Source organism: Ascaphus truei, chromosome 4 (assembly GCF_040206685.1).
Source record: "Ascaphus truei isolate aAscTru1 chromosome 4, aAscTru1.hap1, whole genome shotgun sequence".
Taxonomy (NCBI): Eukaryota; Metazoa; Chordata; class Amphibia; order Anura; family Ascaphidae; genus Ascaphus; species Ascaphus truei.
The window spans coordinates 340369042-340389508 of NC_134486.1; the positions used below are offsets into that span (position 1 = coordinate 340369042).

A 20467-nucleotide genomic window follows, 5' to 3' on the forward strand; every position below is an offset into this window, starting at 1 on the left:
ATCTTGTGGACGTGGTTGGTCCATATTGAGAGCTGCCGGAGACCCTGCATACCAGCACCTATACCATTCATTGGACTATTTGAGGACTGGTTTATCCTTTTTTTTGCTCTTTTATATATACTATTGTTCATGTTTTTGTGGGCCTGATACTAATATAGGTCCACAATATCATATATGTGTATATATTGCTTATATAATTAAGATATTCATCCATATTTACATCATATTGTTATAGCATATATATATATATTCATTGTATATGTTCTTTAGAGGCGCAGCTTTTTTCTTTGTTGTATATATATATATATATATATATATATATATATATATATATATATATATATATATATATATATATATATATTTAGATATATATATATAAAACAAAAATAAATAGACTATACCGTTCTGTGGCTAACGAAATGCTATCATTGTGCGAGCTTTCGAGATAGACTGATCTCTTCTTTCGGCGATGTTACAATGAATGAACCCCAAAAAAGGGTTTTAACTTTAAAACAGTGCATACTGGAATGTGATCTGTGATTGAAGTTTATCCCTTACCCCTGTGCAGTATGCGTTTTATGACTTGAGCTGTTAAATGGTCCCTGAATGTTGTTGATGTAAGAGTGTGTGTGTTTATGTCTGTATGTAATATAAATTGTAAAAAAGGGGGAGAGTAATAAATGCTGATAGGATAAAATAGTATAACAAATTGTAGGAATAAATTAATAACTCATCTATATAAATCAGCTAGCGCTCATGCCTCATATTACAGAAAATACTTTACACTGTAATGGAATAAAAACACATTAAAATCCCATGTTTATATATACAAAGTCCAGTCCAATTCATATATGGGTAGTGCAGCTCCTTCAAGTTGGATCCAACCCTCGGGTCCAAGGAAACTACAAGAAATATAAAGAGAAAAAGGGCGCAAGACCCATAGTGCAGTATATAACGTTTAATGCTAAAAAATAACGGTTAAAAACACTTACAAACGTACTGCACCGACACACTTTATTCAAGCAAATACCCGGTATGTACCTGGCAGATACCTGGAATGCGCCGCTCCTCACCTCTGACAAGCCCCGTTGCATTTGCCTTCCCAGCCTGGGTTCATGCCTGGCTGATGGGCGGCTGATCTGTTAAATGAGGATGATTAGGATTTAATAGGCTGCAATGCTTCGCGTGTCTACCAGATGGCATAAATTCATGAATTGTAATGCAGTATATATATATATATACTGTGCAGTATTGCAGCCAGCGGGAATAAAATGCTTCAATCCCTGCCTGAAAAATAACTCAATGTACTCGGGCAGAAAACAGTCACAAACCTCAATACACCCGGGTATACCTGAATTCGTGGGACTAGCCAAGCTCGAATAAAGTGTGTCGCCAGTGTAAGTAGGTAAGAAGCACATCTGTGGTAGTTGATCCGTGGTATAAGCATACACTGGAATAGCCTAAGTATCCCCGTCTCCTGCGTGGATGAAGCTTTAGTCTCAGACACCCTCCTCTGGTGTTCGGCGTTGTTCCGCTTCCACGCCACATGCGCGCGTGACGTCACCGCGTTCATGTCTTCACAAGACTCACAAGCCTTGTAGATACAGAGCCCCTGATGAAGAGAAAGTGTTTCTCGAAACGCGTAGGTCTGTATCTACCAATGCTGCTGAAATTTGAGCATTGCCGGAGGAGGATCCTGAGTCTGTTCATGTCAGACTGTAAGAGAAGACGCACCAGCCCAAGCCCAACCCCCTGAGTGACGGTGTGAGGACGCGAAAACGGTGACGTCACGCGCGCACGTGACACGGAAGCGTAACAACACCGAACAACAGAGGAGGGTGTCTGAGACTGAAGCTTCATCCACGTAGGAGACGGGGACACTTAGGCTATTCCAGTGTATGCTTATACCATGGATCAACTACCACAGATGTGCCTCTTACCTACTTACGTTTGTAAGTGTTTTTAACCGTTATTTTTTAGCATTAAACGTTACATACTGCACTATAGGTATTGCGCCCTTTTTCTCTTTTTATTTCTTGTAATATAAATTGGTAAAGAGCACACATTGTATACAGCACTTTACAAAAGGTGTGTGTGGAGTGAGAGTGTATATCAATGGTGTGGGAATGTATGAGGCTGTGGCATAACTAAAAGTGTGTGTGGATACTATATGGTCCCTATTGGTATATAGGGATGGAATTACATGGAGTATATGTATGTGTAAGAGACAGCTGTGTGTGTGTGTGTGTATATATATATATATATATATATATATATATATATATATATATAGCGCAGTATGTATAGACATGGCCATTGGCACTCATGGAAAGAGAGTTATCTCATGTCAGTAATGACTCATAAAACTTCAGTCTCGGTTTAGGCCATCGCTAAATGTCCCGAACAGTTGCATAAATTTGTATTCATGCAACCGTCTCTCTTTCGGTGTTCTAAGATTACCTTTGAGTATGGCCACCTTCAGATCATTCATCTTGTGGCCAGAGTCAGAGAAATGTTCACTGAAAGAACTGTCTATATATTCCCACAGAAAAAAGACAGGTGTGTGGTGCTCTAAATAAAAGCTTATTAGTTTAAAATACACTTGATTGAAGAATCCTGTAATGTGTACTCCCCAGTAGAAGAATGAGGGATATATCCCAAAGTATTCAGAACAATCACAACTCCATAATAAACCGACTAGTGGACAAGGGTCCCCACAAGCACTGTAGTAAGGGACCTCACAATAAAGTGACCCAATATAATGTATCGGAATGGAGAATGTCCAAGTGAAATAAATAACTCACTCTGAGTAGAATGTATCATCCAGATTGTTCAAACTTCATCCACAGTGGGGAGTGTGCTTCAGTTTTTTCAATATACTGACAAGAAAGACAATGGGAAAAAGTGAATGAATATCCAAGGGAGCGTGTGCCCATTAAAAGTGATTATTTAATGGTTTCTTGCAAAAATAACAGCAGCATTACAGGGTACAGAGCCCCCCACCAACGCGTTTCGAGCGCAAGCTCTTTTTCAAGGTGACTTAAAGGTACTCACCTAGCCGTTTTTATAGTCCCCAGAAGCGTGCTGTAATTCATCAGCCGTTTACTTCCTGAAACTTTCAGGAACAACGTCGGCGTGATTCAGTTCCTGAATTGTTGGTGCCTGCTTTTTCCCATTGTCTTTCTTATATATTCCCACACCATTGATATACACTCTCACTCCACACGCACCTTTTGTAAAGTGCCGTATACACTGTGTGCTCTTTAGCAATTTATATTACATACAGATATACACACACACTCTTACATCAACAACATTCAGGGACCATTTAACACCTCAAGTCATAAAACGCATACTGCACAGGGGGAAGGGATAAACTGTTAATTTGTTAACATTTGTTTACAAATGCAAGTGTGATTTCACATTTTATTGCAAGTCGGATGGGACGTTTGTTGCTTCCAACTTGCATGTTTAGAACTGCCAAACAATTCAGAATGTTCAGAATCAATGAACATTAAGCAATGGTGTTGCCCCTTTAAATGAAAATCTATCTTGGCCCTTTTAAGACCAGATGTGATAGCATCTTCAGCTGAGCATGCCTGGATTGCTCCGTTATCAGAGTACTGTCAGTAATATATACATCCAATCTCAGCCTCTGTCAGCCTTGGGAAATACAGTACAACGCATTCATCTCTGTGCTTCTATGGGTAAGAAGAAATATGTAAGAAGAAAGCATGGTTTTGAGAAAGTGTAATGCACATTTGTTTATGTATATGATTGTGGAGGGTAGTGATGATTCAAATAATAAATATCAGTACATTTGTAGGACATAACTAGACTGACAACAACATTTACTGAAAAACAACAGGGGAGGTTAGTTTTTTTAACAAGGCTATTATTTGTATTTTCTTCATTTTTTTCTGGTAATGATTGGATTAAACTAATTTTGCATTCAGAGGAGGCAGATGCTGAAAGCTTTGAATACTGTAGATCAGGCAAAGCTTTAAGCTGACGCAGACACAAAGAAAATGACATCATGCACTGCAAAGCTTATGCAGGAATGTTTGGCACACACATAGACAATTTGACATGTTAAATTCATATCTTAATAGATTATAAAGAGGCTTTAACTAGCTTAAGTATTTTACAGATCTAGTTCATACATGTAATACCATTAAAATGTGCCCTTATTTGCTACACTCACTGCCACTCATAGCTACATGGTGTGTTGTAAAAAATCAACAGGTTATCATAAATCCTTTTTTAATGCTTATTATGAGAACTGGTTGAATGATACTGGATTTGGAATACCTCACGCCTACACCAGCTTCTTGTGGCCACTCCTGTTAAACCCAGAATCATAACATAATGTTACCTAAAACAGGAACTGATGTTATGTTACCTGAATTAACACGGTATTCTCAAAATTAATTATGTGAAAAAACAACATCCAAACGACATCTCTTTTGCACAGGTATTACGCCATGTGCAGCATAGTGTTGCGTTATCTTCCAATGAAGTGACGTTATGCCAGTGTTGGCGTTCATTCTCTACAGACTCCGAAATAAGGCTTTTGATGACATGAAGAAAGAGAGGAAAGGGAAATAACGGCATTAAATAATGCTATTTTATTAAAATGTTGCCAAACTGGGTATTACACCTGTCCAAACCCTGCAAAAGCCCTATTTCAGTGCATGGATAGGAGTAACGCCTAGTTTAGGTTTAGTTTGAATAACATAACTTTAGACCCCATGTTAACATTAACAGACTTTTGTGACTATGCAATGTTATGATGATTGCCTCATTTCCATATACTGTAATTTGCATGTCTATCACTCATGTCGTTATAGTTAACACTTTACAGAAGAAAACATATTTTAGCGCTATGTTGCAGATTATTTGAACATATATCATTAGTCCTAATATGACGTTAAAGTAGTAATTTCAGCTCCGGTGACAACCTGCTGGCAGAGATACTTACCTCTGTTGTGGTGCCAGTAACTCTCAGGCACATAAAACTGTGATCCTTAATCTAATGGCGGCGTTTAAACGTCCCGCGGGACAATAGGAATCCGTGATGTCTTCCGGTGCCGCTCCCTATTGGCCCGAGTGACCTGAACCTTTAAACTCCACAGAGATATCGGCACCCCCTTCGGGGTTCAGCTCCGGAGACCCCCTGCTTCAAACATGTAATAAAAAATAAATATACAGTATATATACTGTACATTTTTCAAGTTAACCCGTATTGCTGCTTTGTTAGGTTAACACCATAGTAAATGACTTCACAGAACTTTGTGGACCTGGTCCTTGGTCTCCATGTCTGTAGAGGTAAAGGTATGTGAATTTCATTAGTCTACCCAACAGAGCACAAGTTATTCAGGCAGGAATTGAAATCCCAAAGTAGTGTATTTAAATTTCACTATTAGCAATAGTGTAGTAACCACAATGCCCATCAATTCCCTAAGCACTGAGGCCTGGCCCTATAGTCATTTAAAAGTCTATATTAAAGTCACATAGAAACATGAAGTAATTATTAAAATATATCCACTTGCTATATTAGTTTTTCACGCATGGCTTCTCCATTTTGTTATATGTCATGTGTTGTTGTTCATCTGAGGTTGTATTAACTCATTTTAAGACCTGCTAAGGAACAGATGATTGTTATTATGTCCTGATATGACAACCATAGAATTCAAAGATGGTGTACTTTCTTTTTCACACCACTGTACATAACATATTATGCTTGGTTACCCACTGACCACAGTGATGATAGACTAACTCTTTAACATAGGAGTATGGGAAACTACTTATATGTTGAGCAAGACTCCTAAGCACCCGCCCATTGAAACCTTTGGTCCCTATAATTTCTATTGCAGAACTTAGCAGGTTTAGGACCCGGAGGTAAGACTATCTCCCCCAAAATCCCAATCCCTCACATGGGTGGAGAAACCAAGTAACATATTTGCACTGGGGTACCGTGACAGGACTACTATACTCCACGGATGCCATCTTGGTGACATCATCTTGGCGTGCTGGTCTCGCGAGACCACCAGGCCGGCTCAAGCCCGTCTGATGTAATTTTCAAGCACCAGGTGGGCACACCTCCGCCAGAACGTGATGCCGGGGCAAGTCAGTCGCCCGGGCGACCTGGCATATGGAGCTTGCCCGCTCCTCAGTCGCCTGGGGGCTCACACCTGACACCCCTTGGCAGTCCACTCAGCCTCAGGAACATTGGCAGACACGGATCCCAGTCCTGGGACCGTTGGCACCTCCACAGCAGGCTGGAACTGCAGATGCAGGGCAGACAGGCCCACAACAGGGTAAACGGTGGTATAGCTTGGCAGAGCCATCCCAGTTGGTGTGGGGGCTCTTGCATGAGATACCAGCAGATCCTCAGGCACAGGGCTGACAGGCCGAAGATAAAAAGTGCCACAGTGCTGGCACTGCGCAGTGAGGCCTACAGCGTCTCCGGGCATACGACAGTGGGAGCAGATGCATTTTGGGTAGGTCTGATCATGCACCCTCCCGACTAGGTATCCACCAGGTAGTCCATAGTAGATATCATCCAAGGCATCATAATCTTGGTTAGAAGCCATTGAGGTAGTGTAGTTGAAGAGATTGTTTATTGCTCCTCACTCTTACTCAGCTCAATAGTAAATTAAACACTTGGAGCAGCACTGCAGACTGCTCCCAGCATGAAACAGTCTGATTGGACTCTTTTGCTCCTCCCCTGGGTGGAATTAGGAGCAGGGCATTTGTGTTAAAGGAAGATCTGACTCCGGCTGAGCCAGTTACTTTGTGGGGCAATGCCAGAGCTTGGCACCGAATGGATGCAACTAACTTTTGCAAAAGTTTGCAACTTTTCTTCACAAACCCATGCGGTCCTCTTATCTTGGTGGGAGCGCCATTTTGGAAGCAGGGGAAAAGGCAACCATGCGGTGGTCGCCCTTTTAGAACAATCCATGCCATAGATTTTGATGTTAAAGTCCATAGCATAGTCCCAAACACACATTTCTCTGATTCTGAGGCAGAGATGGGGTTCACGCTTCAAGGATAATTTTCCAACTTGAACCCTCCAGAAACACGATCCTGAGTTGGAGAGAAGGCTTGAAGGTCACGCTCCCAGAGATTACTAATCCTGGGGCGACTCCCTCACAGCACAGTGTGTCGTGCTATTTTAAGTAATGGATACCCAGGGTTCTTCAACTTTGATAGCAAGTTCCCTGGCCCCAAATTCCAACATTTTGCATAGGACGGAGGTTAATAGAGTTACAGCTCTCCCTGGAAACTTCCCATTGAGGGGTTCACCTTTATGTTGAGTAGAACATTTGGGGGTCACACTCCCAGAGATAACTGATCCTGGTGTGCTTCCCCCATAGCACAGTACGTAGTGTTAGTTGGAGACAGGGGTACCCTAGGTCCTGCTTCTTGCATTATCCTGTCCCCGAATTCCAACATTTTAAAGAAGGATTTAGATAGAGTTACAGCGCTCCCCTGTATCATGCCCTCAGGGGTCACCTCTATATTGCATAGAAATGTGGGGGTCAAACTTCCAGAGATAGCTGATCCTGGTTTTATTCCCCGCAGCACAGTACGTTGTGCTAGTTGGGTAAATGAGTACCAAGAGTCATGCTTCTTGCAATTCCCCAGCCCCAGCCTTTCACAGGTTAGCTCTGCTTGAAGGTTGCACCATCCCTGGTCTGGCTTCAGGGAGAAAAGTCCTTCTTTTATTGTAATGGGTGCCCAAGGTTCCCTTGGGTAGCATCAGGAGCCCTGGCCCCTCTCTGCACCATTTCCCTTGCTGTTTAAAGCCCCTTTAAAATGCTGCTGCATTGCTGCAAAAGTCCTTAAAGCCTGTCCTGATATCAGCAGCGCCTCCAATTGTAGCACATGTACCCCCATCCTCTAGGAGATACGTGTTGCGGGTACAGGTTTTGTGGTGCTGCATACCTGAGAGGATTCAGGAGAGCTGAGTTGTTTGCGGTGATATGGAGACCAGCACAGACTTTTGGTGCCATCTGATGTTCTGTACTCTGTGTTCAGTGCCTCCAGCTTAATTAGGCTCCAAGGATCTTAGAAGCAGTTCCATCTGAAGCACTCTCATACACAATGCTCAAAGACTTAATCCAGACAGGTGTAAAATAGGAACAAGGGTTTTATTGCTGTCATTGCAGCAGATGGTATTACAGCGGGTCATCAGAGGATCCCAGGCCTCTGGATGGTGCTGGCTCTCCTAGTGTGGAGCCTTAGATATTGCTGAGCCAGCCAGCCATGAGGGCCTTACTGGCCTCTCTCCCCCATAGGGAGAAGAGACAGGCCCCATACCTCCACTCTGTTGGAAGGGTGGGGGAGAACTAACTACATTTGACACTGCCCCTCTGAGGAACCAGAAGGGGAGGGCTCAACGTCTGTATCCTGGTCTGTACCCTGTACCCATAGAGGAGCATGAGGGGGGTAAATTACCCACAGAATAGCCTGTCACAGCCTAGACTGCTAAAGACGTATGTGACAGGGGGGAAAGAGAGACAGGGTGGACTAACCATGTTACATACAAATATTAATTCTTTAGTAGTTCAAGTGGCCAGCTAGTTATGGGTTGAGCATGACTAGCTGGTCAGTTAGGCTACTGTGGATTTAATAAGTTAATTTTTGCATTGCATTGATGATATTATGTCTTTTTATCACCTATTCTAGGTTGACTAGTCTTATCTTGCCTATATGTATATAGTGGCCATTATAAACATAGGCATGTTAGGGCTAACGAACATATACAGACCAGCGCCCAAAAAGAGTCCAAAGTCCCTAATAGAGTCCAAACAGATGGAAGGGAAGATATCCTAATGCTCCAATCACTGTAAAATCTCCAATCCGGAGTCCGTGACATAGGGACAGAAACAAAGAAAAATAATAGTGTAATACGTAATGTTAAAATGGGACAAACAACATGAAACACTTAACAGAAGATAAACATAAAACAATCAAGCTGAAAGAAAAATAACTATTTAATAAAAAAAAACAGAGCCTGTTGCAGAGGGTCATCAAGGGGTTAAAACCACAAACCCTACTTACAGCAGGACTGGAATAACAAGCATGTGTAGACAAGTGGGGCAGACGCCTGCAGCAGTTTGGGTCCTCAGGAGCCGACTTTTTAATGTTAGGGCTAGCACTACAGTAGCTTAGGGTAGATGATAAAAAATGTGCACTATTTTTGGTGGTAGCCTTATATCTTCAGGCATCAGACTTTAGTGAATAGCATGTGAATAAATAATTGTGCTTTCGTAACTAATTTGCGTGCTCATTTCTATGTTTGCTGTTAAATTTAACTCACAAGTAAGTGATGGAATGCTTATTTTCTCTATGTTCTTAATATTTTATACATGTTCTTTTGGGAGTAATAGTGCAATTTATTTTTGGTGACAAGCCTTCTTAGTATATCTATGGGTGTTTAACTGATCATATTATCTTCCACATGATATGTTGGCTAACAAAATAGAAACAAAACAAACATCGTTAAGAATGCAGGAATAATGGCTTTTTCAGCTTTAAAGGATTACATAGTTACAACTGATTTTGGCCCGCAAACAAAGGGCACCATGACCGAGGGGGCCAGGCTCCCTTCTTACCTCTTGCAGAATTCTCCCTGGCCTCTCCCTACACCCTCACCTTTGTGTGAAGAGGGTGATGCGGTCAGGGGGGGAGGGACAAGGGAGTTTAGTTATGTCAGCTGGCAGGGTGCGGTCAGTCCACACCCTGTCAGAAATTGAACAATTTTGATATCTCAAAGCTGTTTAATCAGCTCCAGGCCAAAAGCACTGAGCCACAAGGAAGGGTGGCTTCAGGGCCAACTATCAGGGCTGCAGGGAGTAGCAGTTCCGGAGGAAGAGACTGCAGCAGGCTGTTGCGTCACCGGCGGTTCGCCTGAGGTGGCAGAGGAGGTAGTGGGGCCCAGCCACATGTGGCAGCCGCCTGTACAGGTGGGTACAAGTGATAGGGGAATGAGGAGGACAGTGCGATGTTGAGCAGGCTGGTGCAACATCCTCCACACCTGTCAAAAGAGTTGGAGGGGGAGAGGCATGGTGGTCCTCGTGATGCCGCCTGAGGTGCGAATCACATTGGTTTCCGGCAGATGGAAAGAGAGCTGTGTGGAGGATGCAGGCAAGTTGCATGAGATGACAGATGGGTCTCCACATGGACAGAGAATGGATGGGGGTAAGAGAGCTTTTCCCCCTGTGTCTCCCCAAACTCCTCGAAGGTCCCCCTTTCTGCTGGAGCTGTGGCTGGTCCTCAAGAGGGTGATATGGGCCTGGGGTGCATCTGCCCACAGTGGGGGTATGGCTGACTCATGACCTTTTAGGGGGGCGGTCAATCGGAGGGTCAAGTGGAGCAGAATGTGGCATCACAGCTTCAGGGGGCGCTTGGAGTGGTGGGCCCTGGAGGTCTGCACAGGCCCCACAAGGGGTGAGGCTGGCAGAGGTTAACGTGGCAGGGGCTTTGGGTCTGGCCTCAATTTGAGGGGTTTACCCCAAGCCCTTGAGGCACAAGTGGGGATCCCTGTTGTTGGAGGCAGCAGTTCTCAATACGCCCTAGCTGAGTTCATCACTAGGGGTGGGGGAAGCATGGGGTGCAGGGGCACCTAGTCAGTGGCTGCCAGCTAGGCTCCTGTCTTCAGGAGGTTAGGCAGGTAGTGGTGGCCAGCCCAGCTCCCTCAGGAGTGATGGCGGTACTAACAGCAGTGGTTTGGAGTGGTGGCGGCGGTCACAACAGCTGGAACAGCAAAAAGATGCAAGCAAGGTGGTGGGTCTGTCTTACAAGGAGACATACATGTGCCATGCCAGCCCTCTGGGGATGCATTTGTTAGCCGAGTTAAAGGATAAAATTTGGACGGGGTGTATGTTGAGTGACATCCTTTGCTGCCAGGCTATAGGGAAGTGCTGGCGTGATCCTCCAAGAAAAGGGAAGCCAAAAAGGAGAATGTAGAGAGATGCCTCTTTCCATGCAGTTTTTAAAATTGGTCACAGGCCTTTTCGATCTTGGCCAGTGTGATCGGGGAAATGTCACCCCATTTATGCTGAGCCCTATTTAAGTACCAAAATATGTTTGGTTTAGCTTATCAGAATCACAGCAGCATGGGCATGTGGATCTACGATGAACAGTACATAAACAAATGGTGGTATGGAAACATGTCATGGGACACAAAGGACATGGATCTCTGGATCGAGTTGATCCGGACAGAGAAGCCAGCATCCTTTTGTGGGGGAGCCAGCGGCGGGACCAGCATCAGCATGCCAGGCGATAGCAAGAGAGGAGCTTGCTGGGCCTTCAATGATAGCCAGTATAGATTTGAGGACTGCCGATTTTGGCATATCTGTTCTTCCTGCTGGGGCCCTATTTGGTATCCACTTGATTCTGGAAGAGTGGGCGTGGGGTGTAGAGAGTAGGGCAGCAGGCTCGTCAGAAGGGCGGCTTCTACAGTGAGTGTAGAAAAGACAGGGCCGTGATCTGTGATCAGTGAGGGAGGAGGGGAACATAGCCTGGGAGAAGGTACAGAAGGAAGTTGAACTCAGGAGGATGATGGGTCCATTTCCCGCACTCCCTCTGCCTGGCTTGAGGATTTCCCCATTAGGGGATGTTCCCAAGAATGAGGCGTGGTATTTCAAACTAATTCAGCACTTGCCCTACCTTGAGGGCTAATTCGTCAACGCAGAATTGACTAAGACCTACTGTATGTTTAGTCAACTATGCAAATTTTGACCAGGCGGTGGCATTGATCAGCAGGATGAGTCAAGGGGCTTTACTGGCAAATGCAGACATCAGGTCCGCTTTTTGATTGTTACTGGTACACCCAATGTGCTTCCATCTGTTGGGTTGCATGTTGGATGGGCAATATTTGTCGACCTAAGCCTGCCTATGGGTTGTGCACTGTCTTGCTTTAATCCAAACAATAATAGTGTGATCCCCATACTCCAAAAAAGGGTATACAAAGAAGACTATACCAATAGAATTTTGAAAAAATTAGCAAAAGTTTATATTAAAGTAATAAAGCATACACTGTTAGACATTATATATACACACACAACAATAGCTCATGTGAAAACAAAAACCAAAACAGAAAAAAATGCTAAAAATACAGAAAGTAAAACAAAAAGATAAATAGCTTTGTTCAACAAGAGGGGTGTAAGAGAGGCAACGTTTTTGTTTTCATGTGTTGGGTAAAACAGAAAGTGAATCCCTGCGCTTTTCCCATTGGGCTAACAATATCTGGGAAAAATATACATAGTGAAACCTAAGTTTGTGTGACAAAGGAGACTTTTGGTTGCATCTTTTGATCAAATCATGACAAGCCTGCTATCCATCGTCAAGGTAAGCCTCAATAGCAGGTCCCTATGCTAAATGCCTACAAATTTGGAGGCTGTGGCACCTCCCCCCAGAGCTCACTCCTCCTCCTTCACCCTTTTAACTTGGAAGGTCATTTCACTTGCTGCAGGAACAAGAACCATTATGGTTTTTTTTCCCCTCTCACAGAGGTAAAAGGAAAGGTTTCACAGTGTAGTGTAGGACCTGCATTATTTTGGTTATACCTTGACGTTGGTATGCAGGCTTATGACGCCTTTGGCCAAAGGGTTAACTAAATAACCAATTATTATTATTGAAGTATTTTACTTAATATGTTTTGTCAATTGGATGCAGCATTGGGCACCCCCTGTCTCTTGTTATATACAATTGCCACGCTCAGTAGCTCTCTGGTTGACATAAATATATATTCACTTTGTGGTGGGTGGGGGAGTTTGAGCTTGCTGGGTATCTGTGTTAACCTATGTCTCTTTGGAGGCTGTGGCACCTCCCCCCAGAGCTCACTCCTCCTCCTTCACCCTTTTAACTTGGAAGGTCATTTCACTTGCTGCAGGAACAAGACCCATTATGGTTTTTTTTCCCCTCTCACAGAGGTAAAAGGAAAGGTTTCACAGTGTAGTGTAGGACCTGCATTATTTTGGTTATACCTTGACGTTGGTATGCAGGCTTATGACGCCTTTGGCCAAAGGGTTAACTAAATAACCAATTATTATTATTGAAGTATTTTACTTTATATGTTTTGTCAATTGGATGCAGCATTGGGCACCCCCTGTCTCTTGTTATATACAATTGCCACGCTCAGTAGCTCTCTGGTTGACATAAATATATATTCACTTTGTGGTGGGTGGGGGAGTTTGAGCTTGCTGGGTATCTGTGTTAACCTATGTCTCTTTGGAGGCTGTGGCACCTCCCCCCAGAGCTCACTCCTCCTCCTTCACCCTTTTAACTTGGAAGGTCATTTCACTTGCTGCAGGAACAAGACCCATTATGGTTTTTTTTCCCCTCTCACAGAGGTAAAAGGAAAGGTTTCACAGTGTAGTGTAGGACCTGCATTATTTTGGTTATACCTTGACGTTGGTATGCAGGCTTATGACGCCTTTGGCCAAAGGGTTAACTAAATAACCAATTATTATTATTGAAGTATTTTACTTTATATGTTTTGTCAATTGGATGCAGCATTGGGCACCCCCTGTCTCTTGTTATATACAATTGCCACGCTCAGTAGCTCTCTGGTTGACATAAATATATATTCACTTTGTGGTGGGTGGGGGAGTTTGAGCTTGCTGGGTATCTGTGTTAACCTATGTCTCTTTGGAGGCTGTGGCACCTCCCCCCAGAGCTCACTCCTCCTCCTTCACCCTTTTAACTTGGAAGGTCATTTCACTTGCTGCAGGAACAAGACCCATTATGGTTTTTTTTCCCCTCTCACAGAGGTAAAAGGAAAGGTTTCACAGTGTAGTGTAGGACCTGCATTATTTTGGTTATACCTTGACGTTGGTATGCAGGCTTATGACGCCTTTGGCCAAAGGGTTAACTAAATAACCAATTATTATTATTGAAGTATTTTACTTTATATGTTTTGTCAATTGGATGCAGCATTGGGCACCCCCTGTCTCTTGTTATATTAAAGTAATAAAGCATACACTGTTAGACATTATATATACACACACAACAATAGCTCATGTGAAAACAAAAACCAAAACAGAAAAAAATGCTAAAAATACAGAAAGTAAAACAAAAAGATAAATAGCTTTGTTCAACAAGAGGGGTGTAAGAGAGGCAACGTTTTTGTTTTCATGTGTTGGGTAAAACAGAAAGTGAATCCCTGCGCTTTTCCCATTGGGCTAACAATATCTGGGAAAAATATACATAGTGAAACCTAAGTTTGTGTGACAAAGGAGACTTTTGGTTGCATCTTTTGATCAAATCATGACAAGCCTGCTATCCATCGTCAAGGTAAGCCTCAATAGCAGGTCCCTATGCTAAATGCCTACAAATTCTAGTGAAATATGTGAAATATACCCATCCACACGAAATGTGTAGGATGGTTGCTTGACCTCCGTTTTTTAAAGTGGGCATAATAAAATAATTTTTTAAATTCTATTTTGACACACTCTCTTTGGCTGTGCGCCGTACATTCATTTTTTGCTCATTAATAAACAAAGCATATGCTTCTGTAACTTAGTGCAGTTAAAAATGGTATATACAGTAAAGATACTCACATATAGGCAAGTCTTAAGACACTCACTTCTTGTGAAGTGGAAAGTGACATAAAAAATGATCTTTCAGGGACGTTACTTGGAGATTATATACCTTGAAGGGAGCAGCTAAAATCTCTCACAAGCTGCTCAATAAGCAGTTACAGGTGTATTTGATAAATGCATTAATCATGCCCTGATAGTGATGCCTTCTGGAAGTGTGCTGCTAAGGATTTAATTAGGCACAACAGAAAATGTAAAACAAATATATATATATATATATATATATATATATATATATATATTCGCAGCAATACCATGCAAGATGAGCTTGAGAGGTTCTTGGTTGGTCTGGCGGTACAGGACTAGTTTAAGGCGGATTAAATTGCCTCGTAGGTGGCAGTAGTTGGGAGATAAGTGTGCTTATCCTTGCCATACGGGATTCCGTGCTTGGTAATGCCCAGTGGGGCTGGGAGTGGCGAGTGGGCAGGGCTCATTTAAACATGAGTTCCGGAAGCCCACTCACATAAACGGCCGGGTCACGTGGGCTCGGCTTGGGTGTCACGGTTCATCGGTGCAAGAACCTTTGACCTTTAATCCAATGAGCCAGCACTCTTTCAGGGGGTAGCATTTACCAAAACATTTAATGTTTATATAAACAGCTGTGGCCTTGTACCTCCAGACATTGTCTTGTTGTTATTTGTGTGTTATTTGTGTGGGGTGCTTAGTTACTTGGCTTAGAGGGTGAGCTCCCTTGCAGTCTCTAAGGTCATGTATATAGACTAGTTGTATGTAATGTCCTAATGAAGAGTTTGTCACCATGATCCAAAATTATCAAGCAAGGGGACTTTATATTCCTGTATTTTAACAACTTTACTTTTTATGCTTATTTTAAGTGATTTATTCATTGAGAGAAACAAAGAAGTGACAGCAGACGTATCTACCCTTTGTTCCTAATGGGTAATGTTCCAACTGCAGTAAAGCATTGCCTAAGCTACCAGCATCTCCTTAAGGATCAGCTTTGGGTTGGGGATGTTACTTCTCCTGAACAGGTAAAATACAATCCTGCATCTTACCTTTTTAATTTCTTTTAATATGTATTCATGCTCAACAGTTGTCTAGAATTGCAGTTTCCACTTAATGTTTATTCAATAGCCTTACCTTTCTGTTGTAATCATATACTTTATTTGTTTTCTTAACTTACAATTTAAGTGATGTGAATTTTCTGTTAACTGCTGTCTTAAGTAGAACTGCAGCTTGTAATACTTATTAGAGTAATTTCACAGATTTCCAGTCTCCTTTAGTCTGCCTGTTGTCCCATCTGAAACTCTATCTGGGGTGGTCCTAAGGAGGGTCACAGTGGACACAGTCTCCAAAGATAACTGGGTACATTTCATGTTCCATTTTAAATCTACAGCACAGACGTGCTTCAACTACGAAAGAGACCCTTGTTGTAATTTGTGCCAAGCAATACAGCTAAAAACATCGGAATTGATGTCTTGAAAGTCACTTTTGAAACTACATTCCTTCTTTCATCTAAAAGGTTTGTTAGGAGTGTAATAGTGTCTCCTGTTCACGATATATCTGGGTGACCCCAGGAGGGCAAACACAGAAACACCATTTAGAGCGACAATTACATTTATTTGATATCTAAATATATTCAGCTAATCAGTACTTTCACAGACCTGCAAGTATCATGATATACAGATGCAGCAACGAGTATCCGAACACTTGCCTTTGAAAATCTGGGGCAATCTCCGAGTAATGCTGCAACATTTCTGTGACATTTCTGCAAACAGACTAATGGCCCATCAGCTTAACACAGCGGGGGTCCCTGGCAGTCTCATTCAGTTTGAATAAAAACAGTACAAAGTGTTGAGGGAAATTGTGCTTTTATAAGATTTATATTTATATATTTGTAATGGTTTTTCTGGACCCACCCAATCTCATATTGGCCCATGGGATCTAACTTGTCCACCACTACATGCATGTATGTTGTGGTGCACCTGCTGGCATACAGGACTCCTGAGTCTCCTGCTTGGATGGTATGGGGATATCAGCAAGACAGGCATCTGAGGTAGTGGGGATTGTGTCCTACTCACATCTGATGCAGCGTCTCCACCTCATCAGGATCTCTGCGTCCGCAGGGGGATGTATCTGATGAGGAACTCCTTTTTGGTGTCTTCCTCTGCTGAGTAACTCCACACTCACACATGAGGGTTTTGGTGAATCTGGGCATCGTTATTGACACCTTTAGCAGCCTGCCCCTCACAGCGATCGTACTCAGCCGCTCATTCCTTTGATGCACTCCATCTGGAAGGTTCCTCCTTCTCCTAATGGAGTTTTTTCCACCTCTCCCCTAAGGGAGATTCACCAGCTTGTCTCTCTGCTTTGAGCTGCACAGACTCACAGCAATTGCATCAGACACTGCAACACTGTTGCAGACCTCCACATGACTCTCCTGAACAGAGTCAGAACACCGACAGAACACTTGATTAACACACTAACTTTAGGCAGTGCTGTGTCTTATATAGGCTCTAGAAATGACTCACCCCTGTGTCACTAATAGTGGACACAAAGCATGTTGTCACTTCCTTTGTATACATATGACACCTCACCAGGGTGTGAGGGCAAACCTCCATGATTGTTACTGGCAAACCTGCATACTTACCAGGATTACTACCAGTATGAAGGAGATATGTACACCAATTTTACACATGGCTACATATTTATGGAAGGATGATTACTATGTTAAAATGTTTTGAACAACCAAACATCTGTCATATGTAAAATTCTCCTATTAAAATGTATTATATAAAGTAATTTACACACATCATGCAACCTTTCATGTAACCATCAACATACAATGTAAAACGTGAAGGCTGCTATAAAATGCACACCATTTGCAAGTAAATAAGTTTTGGTGCTTATCCCATAAAGCAATAACAGACCATACGATACCGGTTGCAACCCGTCATCAAGGGCCAGCACGCAGGTAAGTAGTAAATGCCTCAACATTCCTCAACATTTCTGTGAGATTCTTAATGATCCATCGGATTAACACAGCAGGGGTCCCTGCAGTCCCATTTAGTTTGAATGGTACTGCAGGGACCACCTGCTGTGTTAATCCGATGGGCCATTAGGAATCTCACAGAAATATTGAGGCATTTACTTTGAGATTGCCCAGATTTTCCAAGGCAAGTGATCTAATACTGGTAGCTGCATCTATCTATGTATCTAAAACGGAAATAGCTGTGTCAGTCCAGTTGTGATAGTTCAGAATAAATGAGTTCAGTATTAGGTGATATCTTTTTTATTTGGACTAACAATTTATGTCATAGGACAAGTTTTTGAGAGTTCTCCTCTCTTCCTCAGGTCGGAAATACTGATTAACAATGGAATCTATGGCTAAAACAGTGTAAGAGAGAGCAGAAAGAGAAAAAAAACAACAGAGATGTACTGTAGATAAGGTGGGGTAAAAAGGTGTTTGAAGCCATGGAAGGGTGACAAGGAACAGTATGGGGGGGGGGGGGGGGCTGGGATGCTGATGATTATAACAGTGATAAAGTCCTGTTGGATAAAACATGTTGGTGTGTTTCCTACACCTTCATTGCTAAGCTGATTGTGCAATAAACACAATTTTACTATATCTGTAGTTGCCCTATCTATTTTTGATCTACAGATGCGGAAGCTGTGCTCCTTTCCTTCCACATATCCTGATCTCTACCATTGAGGATTGCACGCTGCAAAGTTTTTCCCTGTCTGGATTTCACTGTCAGTTAAAAGGCAACAGACCCTCTGTATTTACCTTTTCAGTGCCTGCAGTTTTATTGATCTAAACCCTATGGGTAGGTAATTACTTACCAGGTGACCAATCTCTGTGGGCACCACTAGGTCCCTTAATCTCCCTTGGGTGATCTCTGTTATTATACAGTTATTATGGACATTTGGGAATATACTCTGAATATATTGTTCTTATACAATAGAGCACTTACTGGTGAAGCACCATCAACCAAATCACCATTACTTCCTTTGCACACTTGTGTACAGATGTAGCAAGACTCACTGTGCTCAGTGCCTCGGTCGAAGCGGCAAAAGTCCATGGTGTCGGAGACAGTGACTCTCCTCAGAGCTGTAACACCAATGTGCAGATATCACCAATATCGCAAAGGCGATTTTTAAGAGAATTAACTGGTTAAAACTGTACTGTACAGTGTACACTACTGTACAACAGAGTTCATTCAGTTCCAACTAATAATAAGCCAATAGATATATACAAAAGGATTTTAATTATACTGTACTGATACCAGCCAGCAACCACCCCAAGCCTAACAGCACAAATGGGTTAGAACGGAAGTGGCATCCCTATTTATAGTTATCATATTGCCCATTTAATTTCCATTTTTAACCTTCTATTGGCGTGCAGTTAAAATCTACATTTTGTTTTGTTCGACTTCCAAATACTGTATATTGCAGAGCAGAAATTATTATTAAAAACATGAACTGCAGGTTTTTTCTAACCCAGATACATAGGGGAATAATAAAACCTGCAAAGAACCATTTTTGCAGCAGATTCAAACTTTGATGAAAAGTTTGCCCATTCCTAGTCCCAACTACCCTTGGCAGAGAAAAGGTTAAACAATATGCAGTTTAACTATTGGAACTTATAATAAACAGAAGTTGCTTCAGTAACATACTGTGTAATGACAATAAAATAAAAATAACGGGTGAAAACAGAAAAAAATATTTTTTTCTGGGAAATAAAGGGGGGACAGTTGATAACTACATATACTATTAGGGTATGTCTTTACAGCAATGCACCGATTAATGTTTCTGCACCGATTACTGCATTAAACTAGTTAATAGATTGTATCTGCTTTACTTGTCCACTTCCTTTTCCCTCAGAAATAGGAAAACTTCCTAGTGTGTGATTGGACATGGCTTGGGCTAAAACCTTTATGAGTTTGTAGCAGGGATCCCCCTTCTTACCTCCTGGGGGAGAGAACAGAACCGTAGTAAGGAGAAGCAGCAGAATTGCATCGGCCATATTATGGTAGGCATGGCCCTTCAGACTGTGTAATGCATATGTGTGGCGGCCATCTTGGGGTTGGCGCGGCCGGAATGGGCAAAGACTGACAGGATTTCCTACGAGGTACAGGGGTGACCTTGGCAGAGTATCTGAAGCCAAGGATGAGGAAGGAGCCTGTCAAGCTCCAGGACTAGGCCCAAAGCCTGCCCCTAGGCCCCAGGTAGTTTGCCCTCACATTAGAACATATGCAGGGCTGGCCCTATGCATAGGTAGCTCCCGGAGCTAGAGAACAAAGCAGAGCAGACCAGATCAAAGAGGGAGGCTTCCACCAGTGGCCTGTATACCAGCCACCATCCGGACATTAAGGTGTGAGGGGCTTTTTTGTTGGAGACCCCACAGCGGGGTATCCTGCTGCTATTGTTGCCCTTGCTGGGAAGTGTGGCCTAGTTGGACCTTAAGCAAGGAAAGTATTGTGCACCAATGCATGGGAGAGAGTAGCGATTCCCTCACACACATACTGGGAAGGTTTGCTTGCTGGACACTGAGTAACAGGTGACCGAGCACCCTAAGTACTATTGGGGCTAGCTACCCCAGGACTATTTTATTGTTATTCTTGTTGTATTCGTGCATTGTGTTGTAATTATTATTTGAGGCTTTCTGTGGGACCACAGTAAAGGAGTTATATTATATCCCGGTTGTGATTGTGTTATTGAGGTATACGAGTTCCTATGAGGAGTCATTGCACCATATAGACATATACTGTACAGAACACACAGTCACCCCAGGCTCCCTATGACGGAGGCCCAGGCCTTCTGTAAGCCTAACAGGTAGCACCAGTACAGTAATTACCGCTGTTTTTCAAGGGTTAGGGGAAAGGGTGTTACAT

At 42.7% G+C, this 20467-nt stretch overlaps 1 protein-coding gene across 1 annotated transcript in view; it reads left to right on the forward strand.

Annotated features, from left to right (window-relative positions):
* Nucleotides 1-3603: 3603 nt before the first annotated feature.
* HMGCLL1 (3-hydroxy-3-methylglutaryl-CoA lyase like 1) overlaps nucleotides 3604-20467 on the forward strand; it is a 214200-nt gene continuing 197336 nt past the window's right edge. The window contains exons 1-2 of the mRNA XM_075594829.1: nucleotides 3604-3710; nucleotides 15449-15604. Of these exons, the coding sequence (XP_075450944.1) occupies nucleotides 15509-15604 (96 nt within the window). The 5' untranslated portion in view covers nucleotides 3604-3710; nucleotides 15449-15508. The remainder of the gene's footprint in view (nucleotides 3711-15448; nucleotides 15605-20467) is intronic.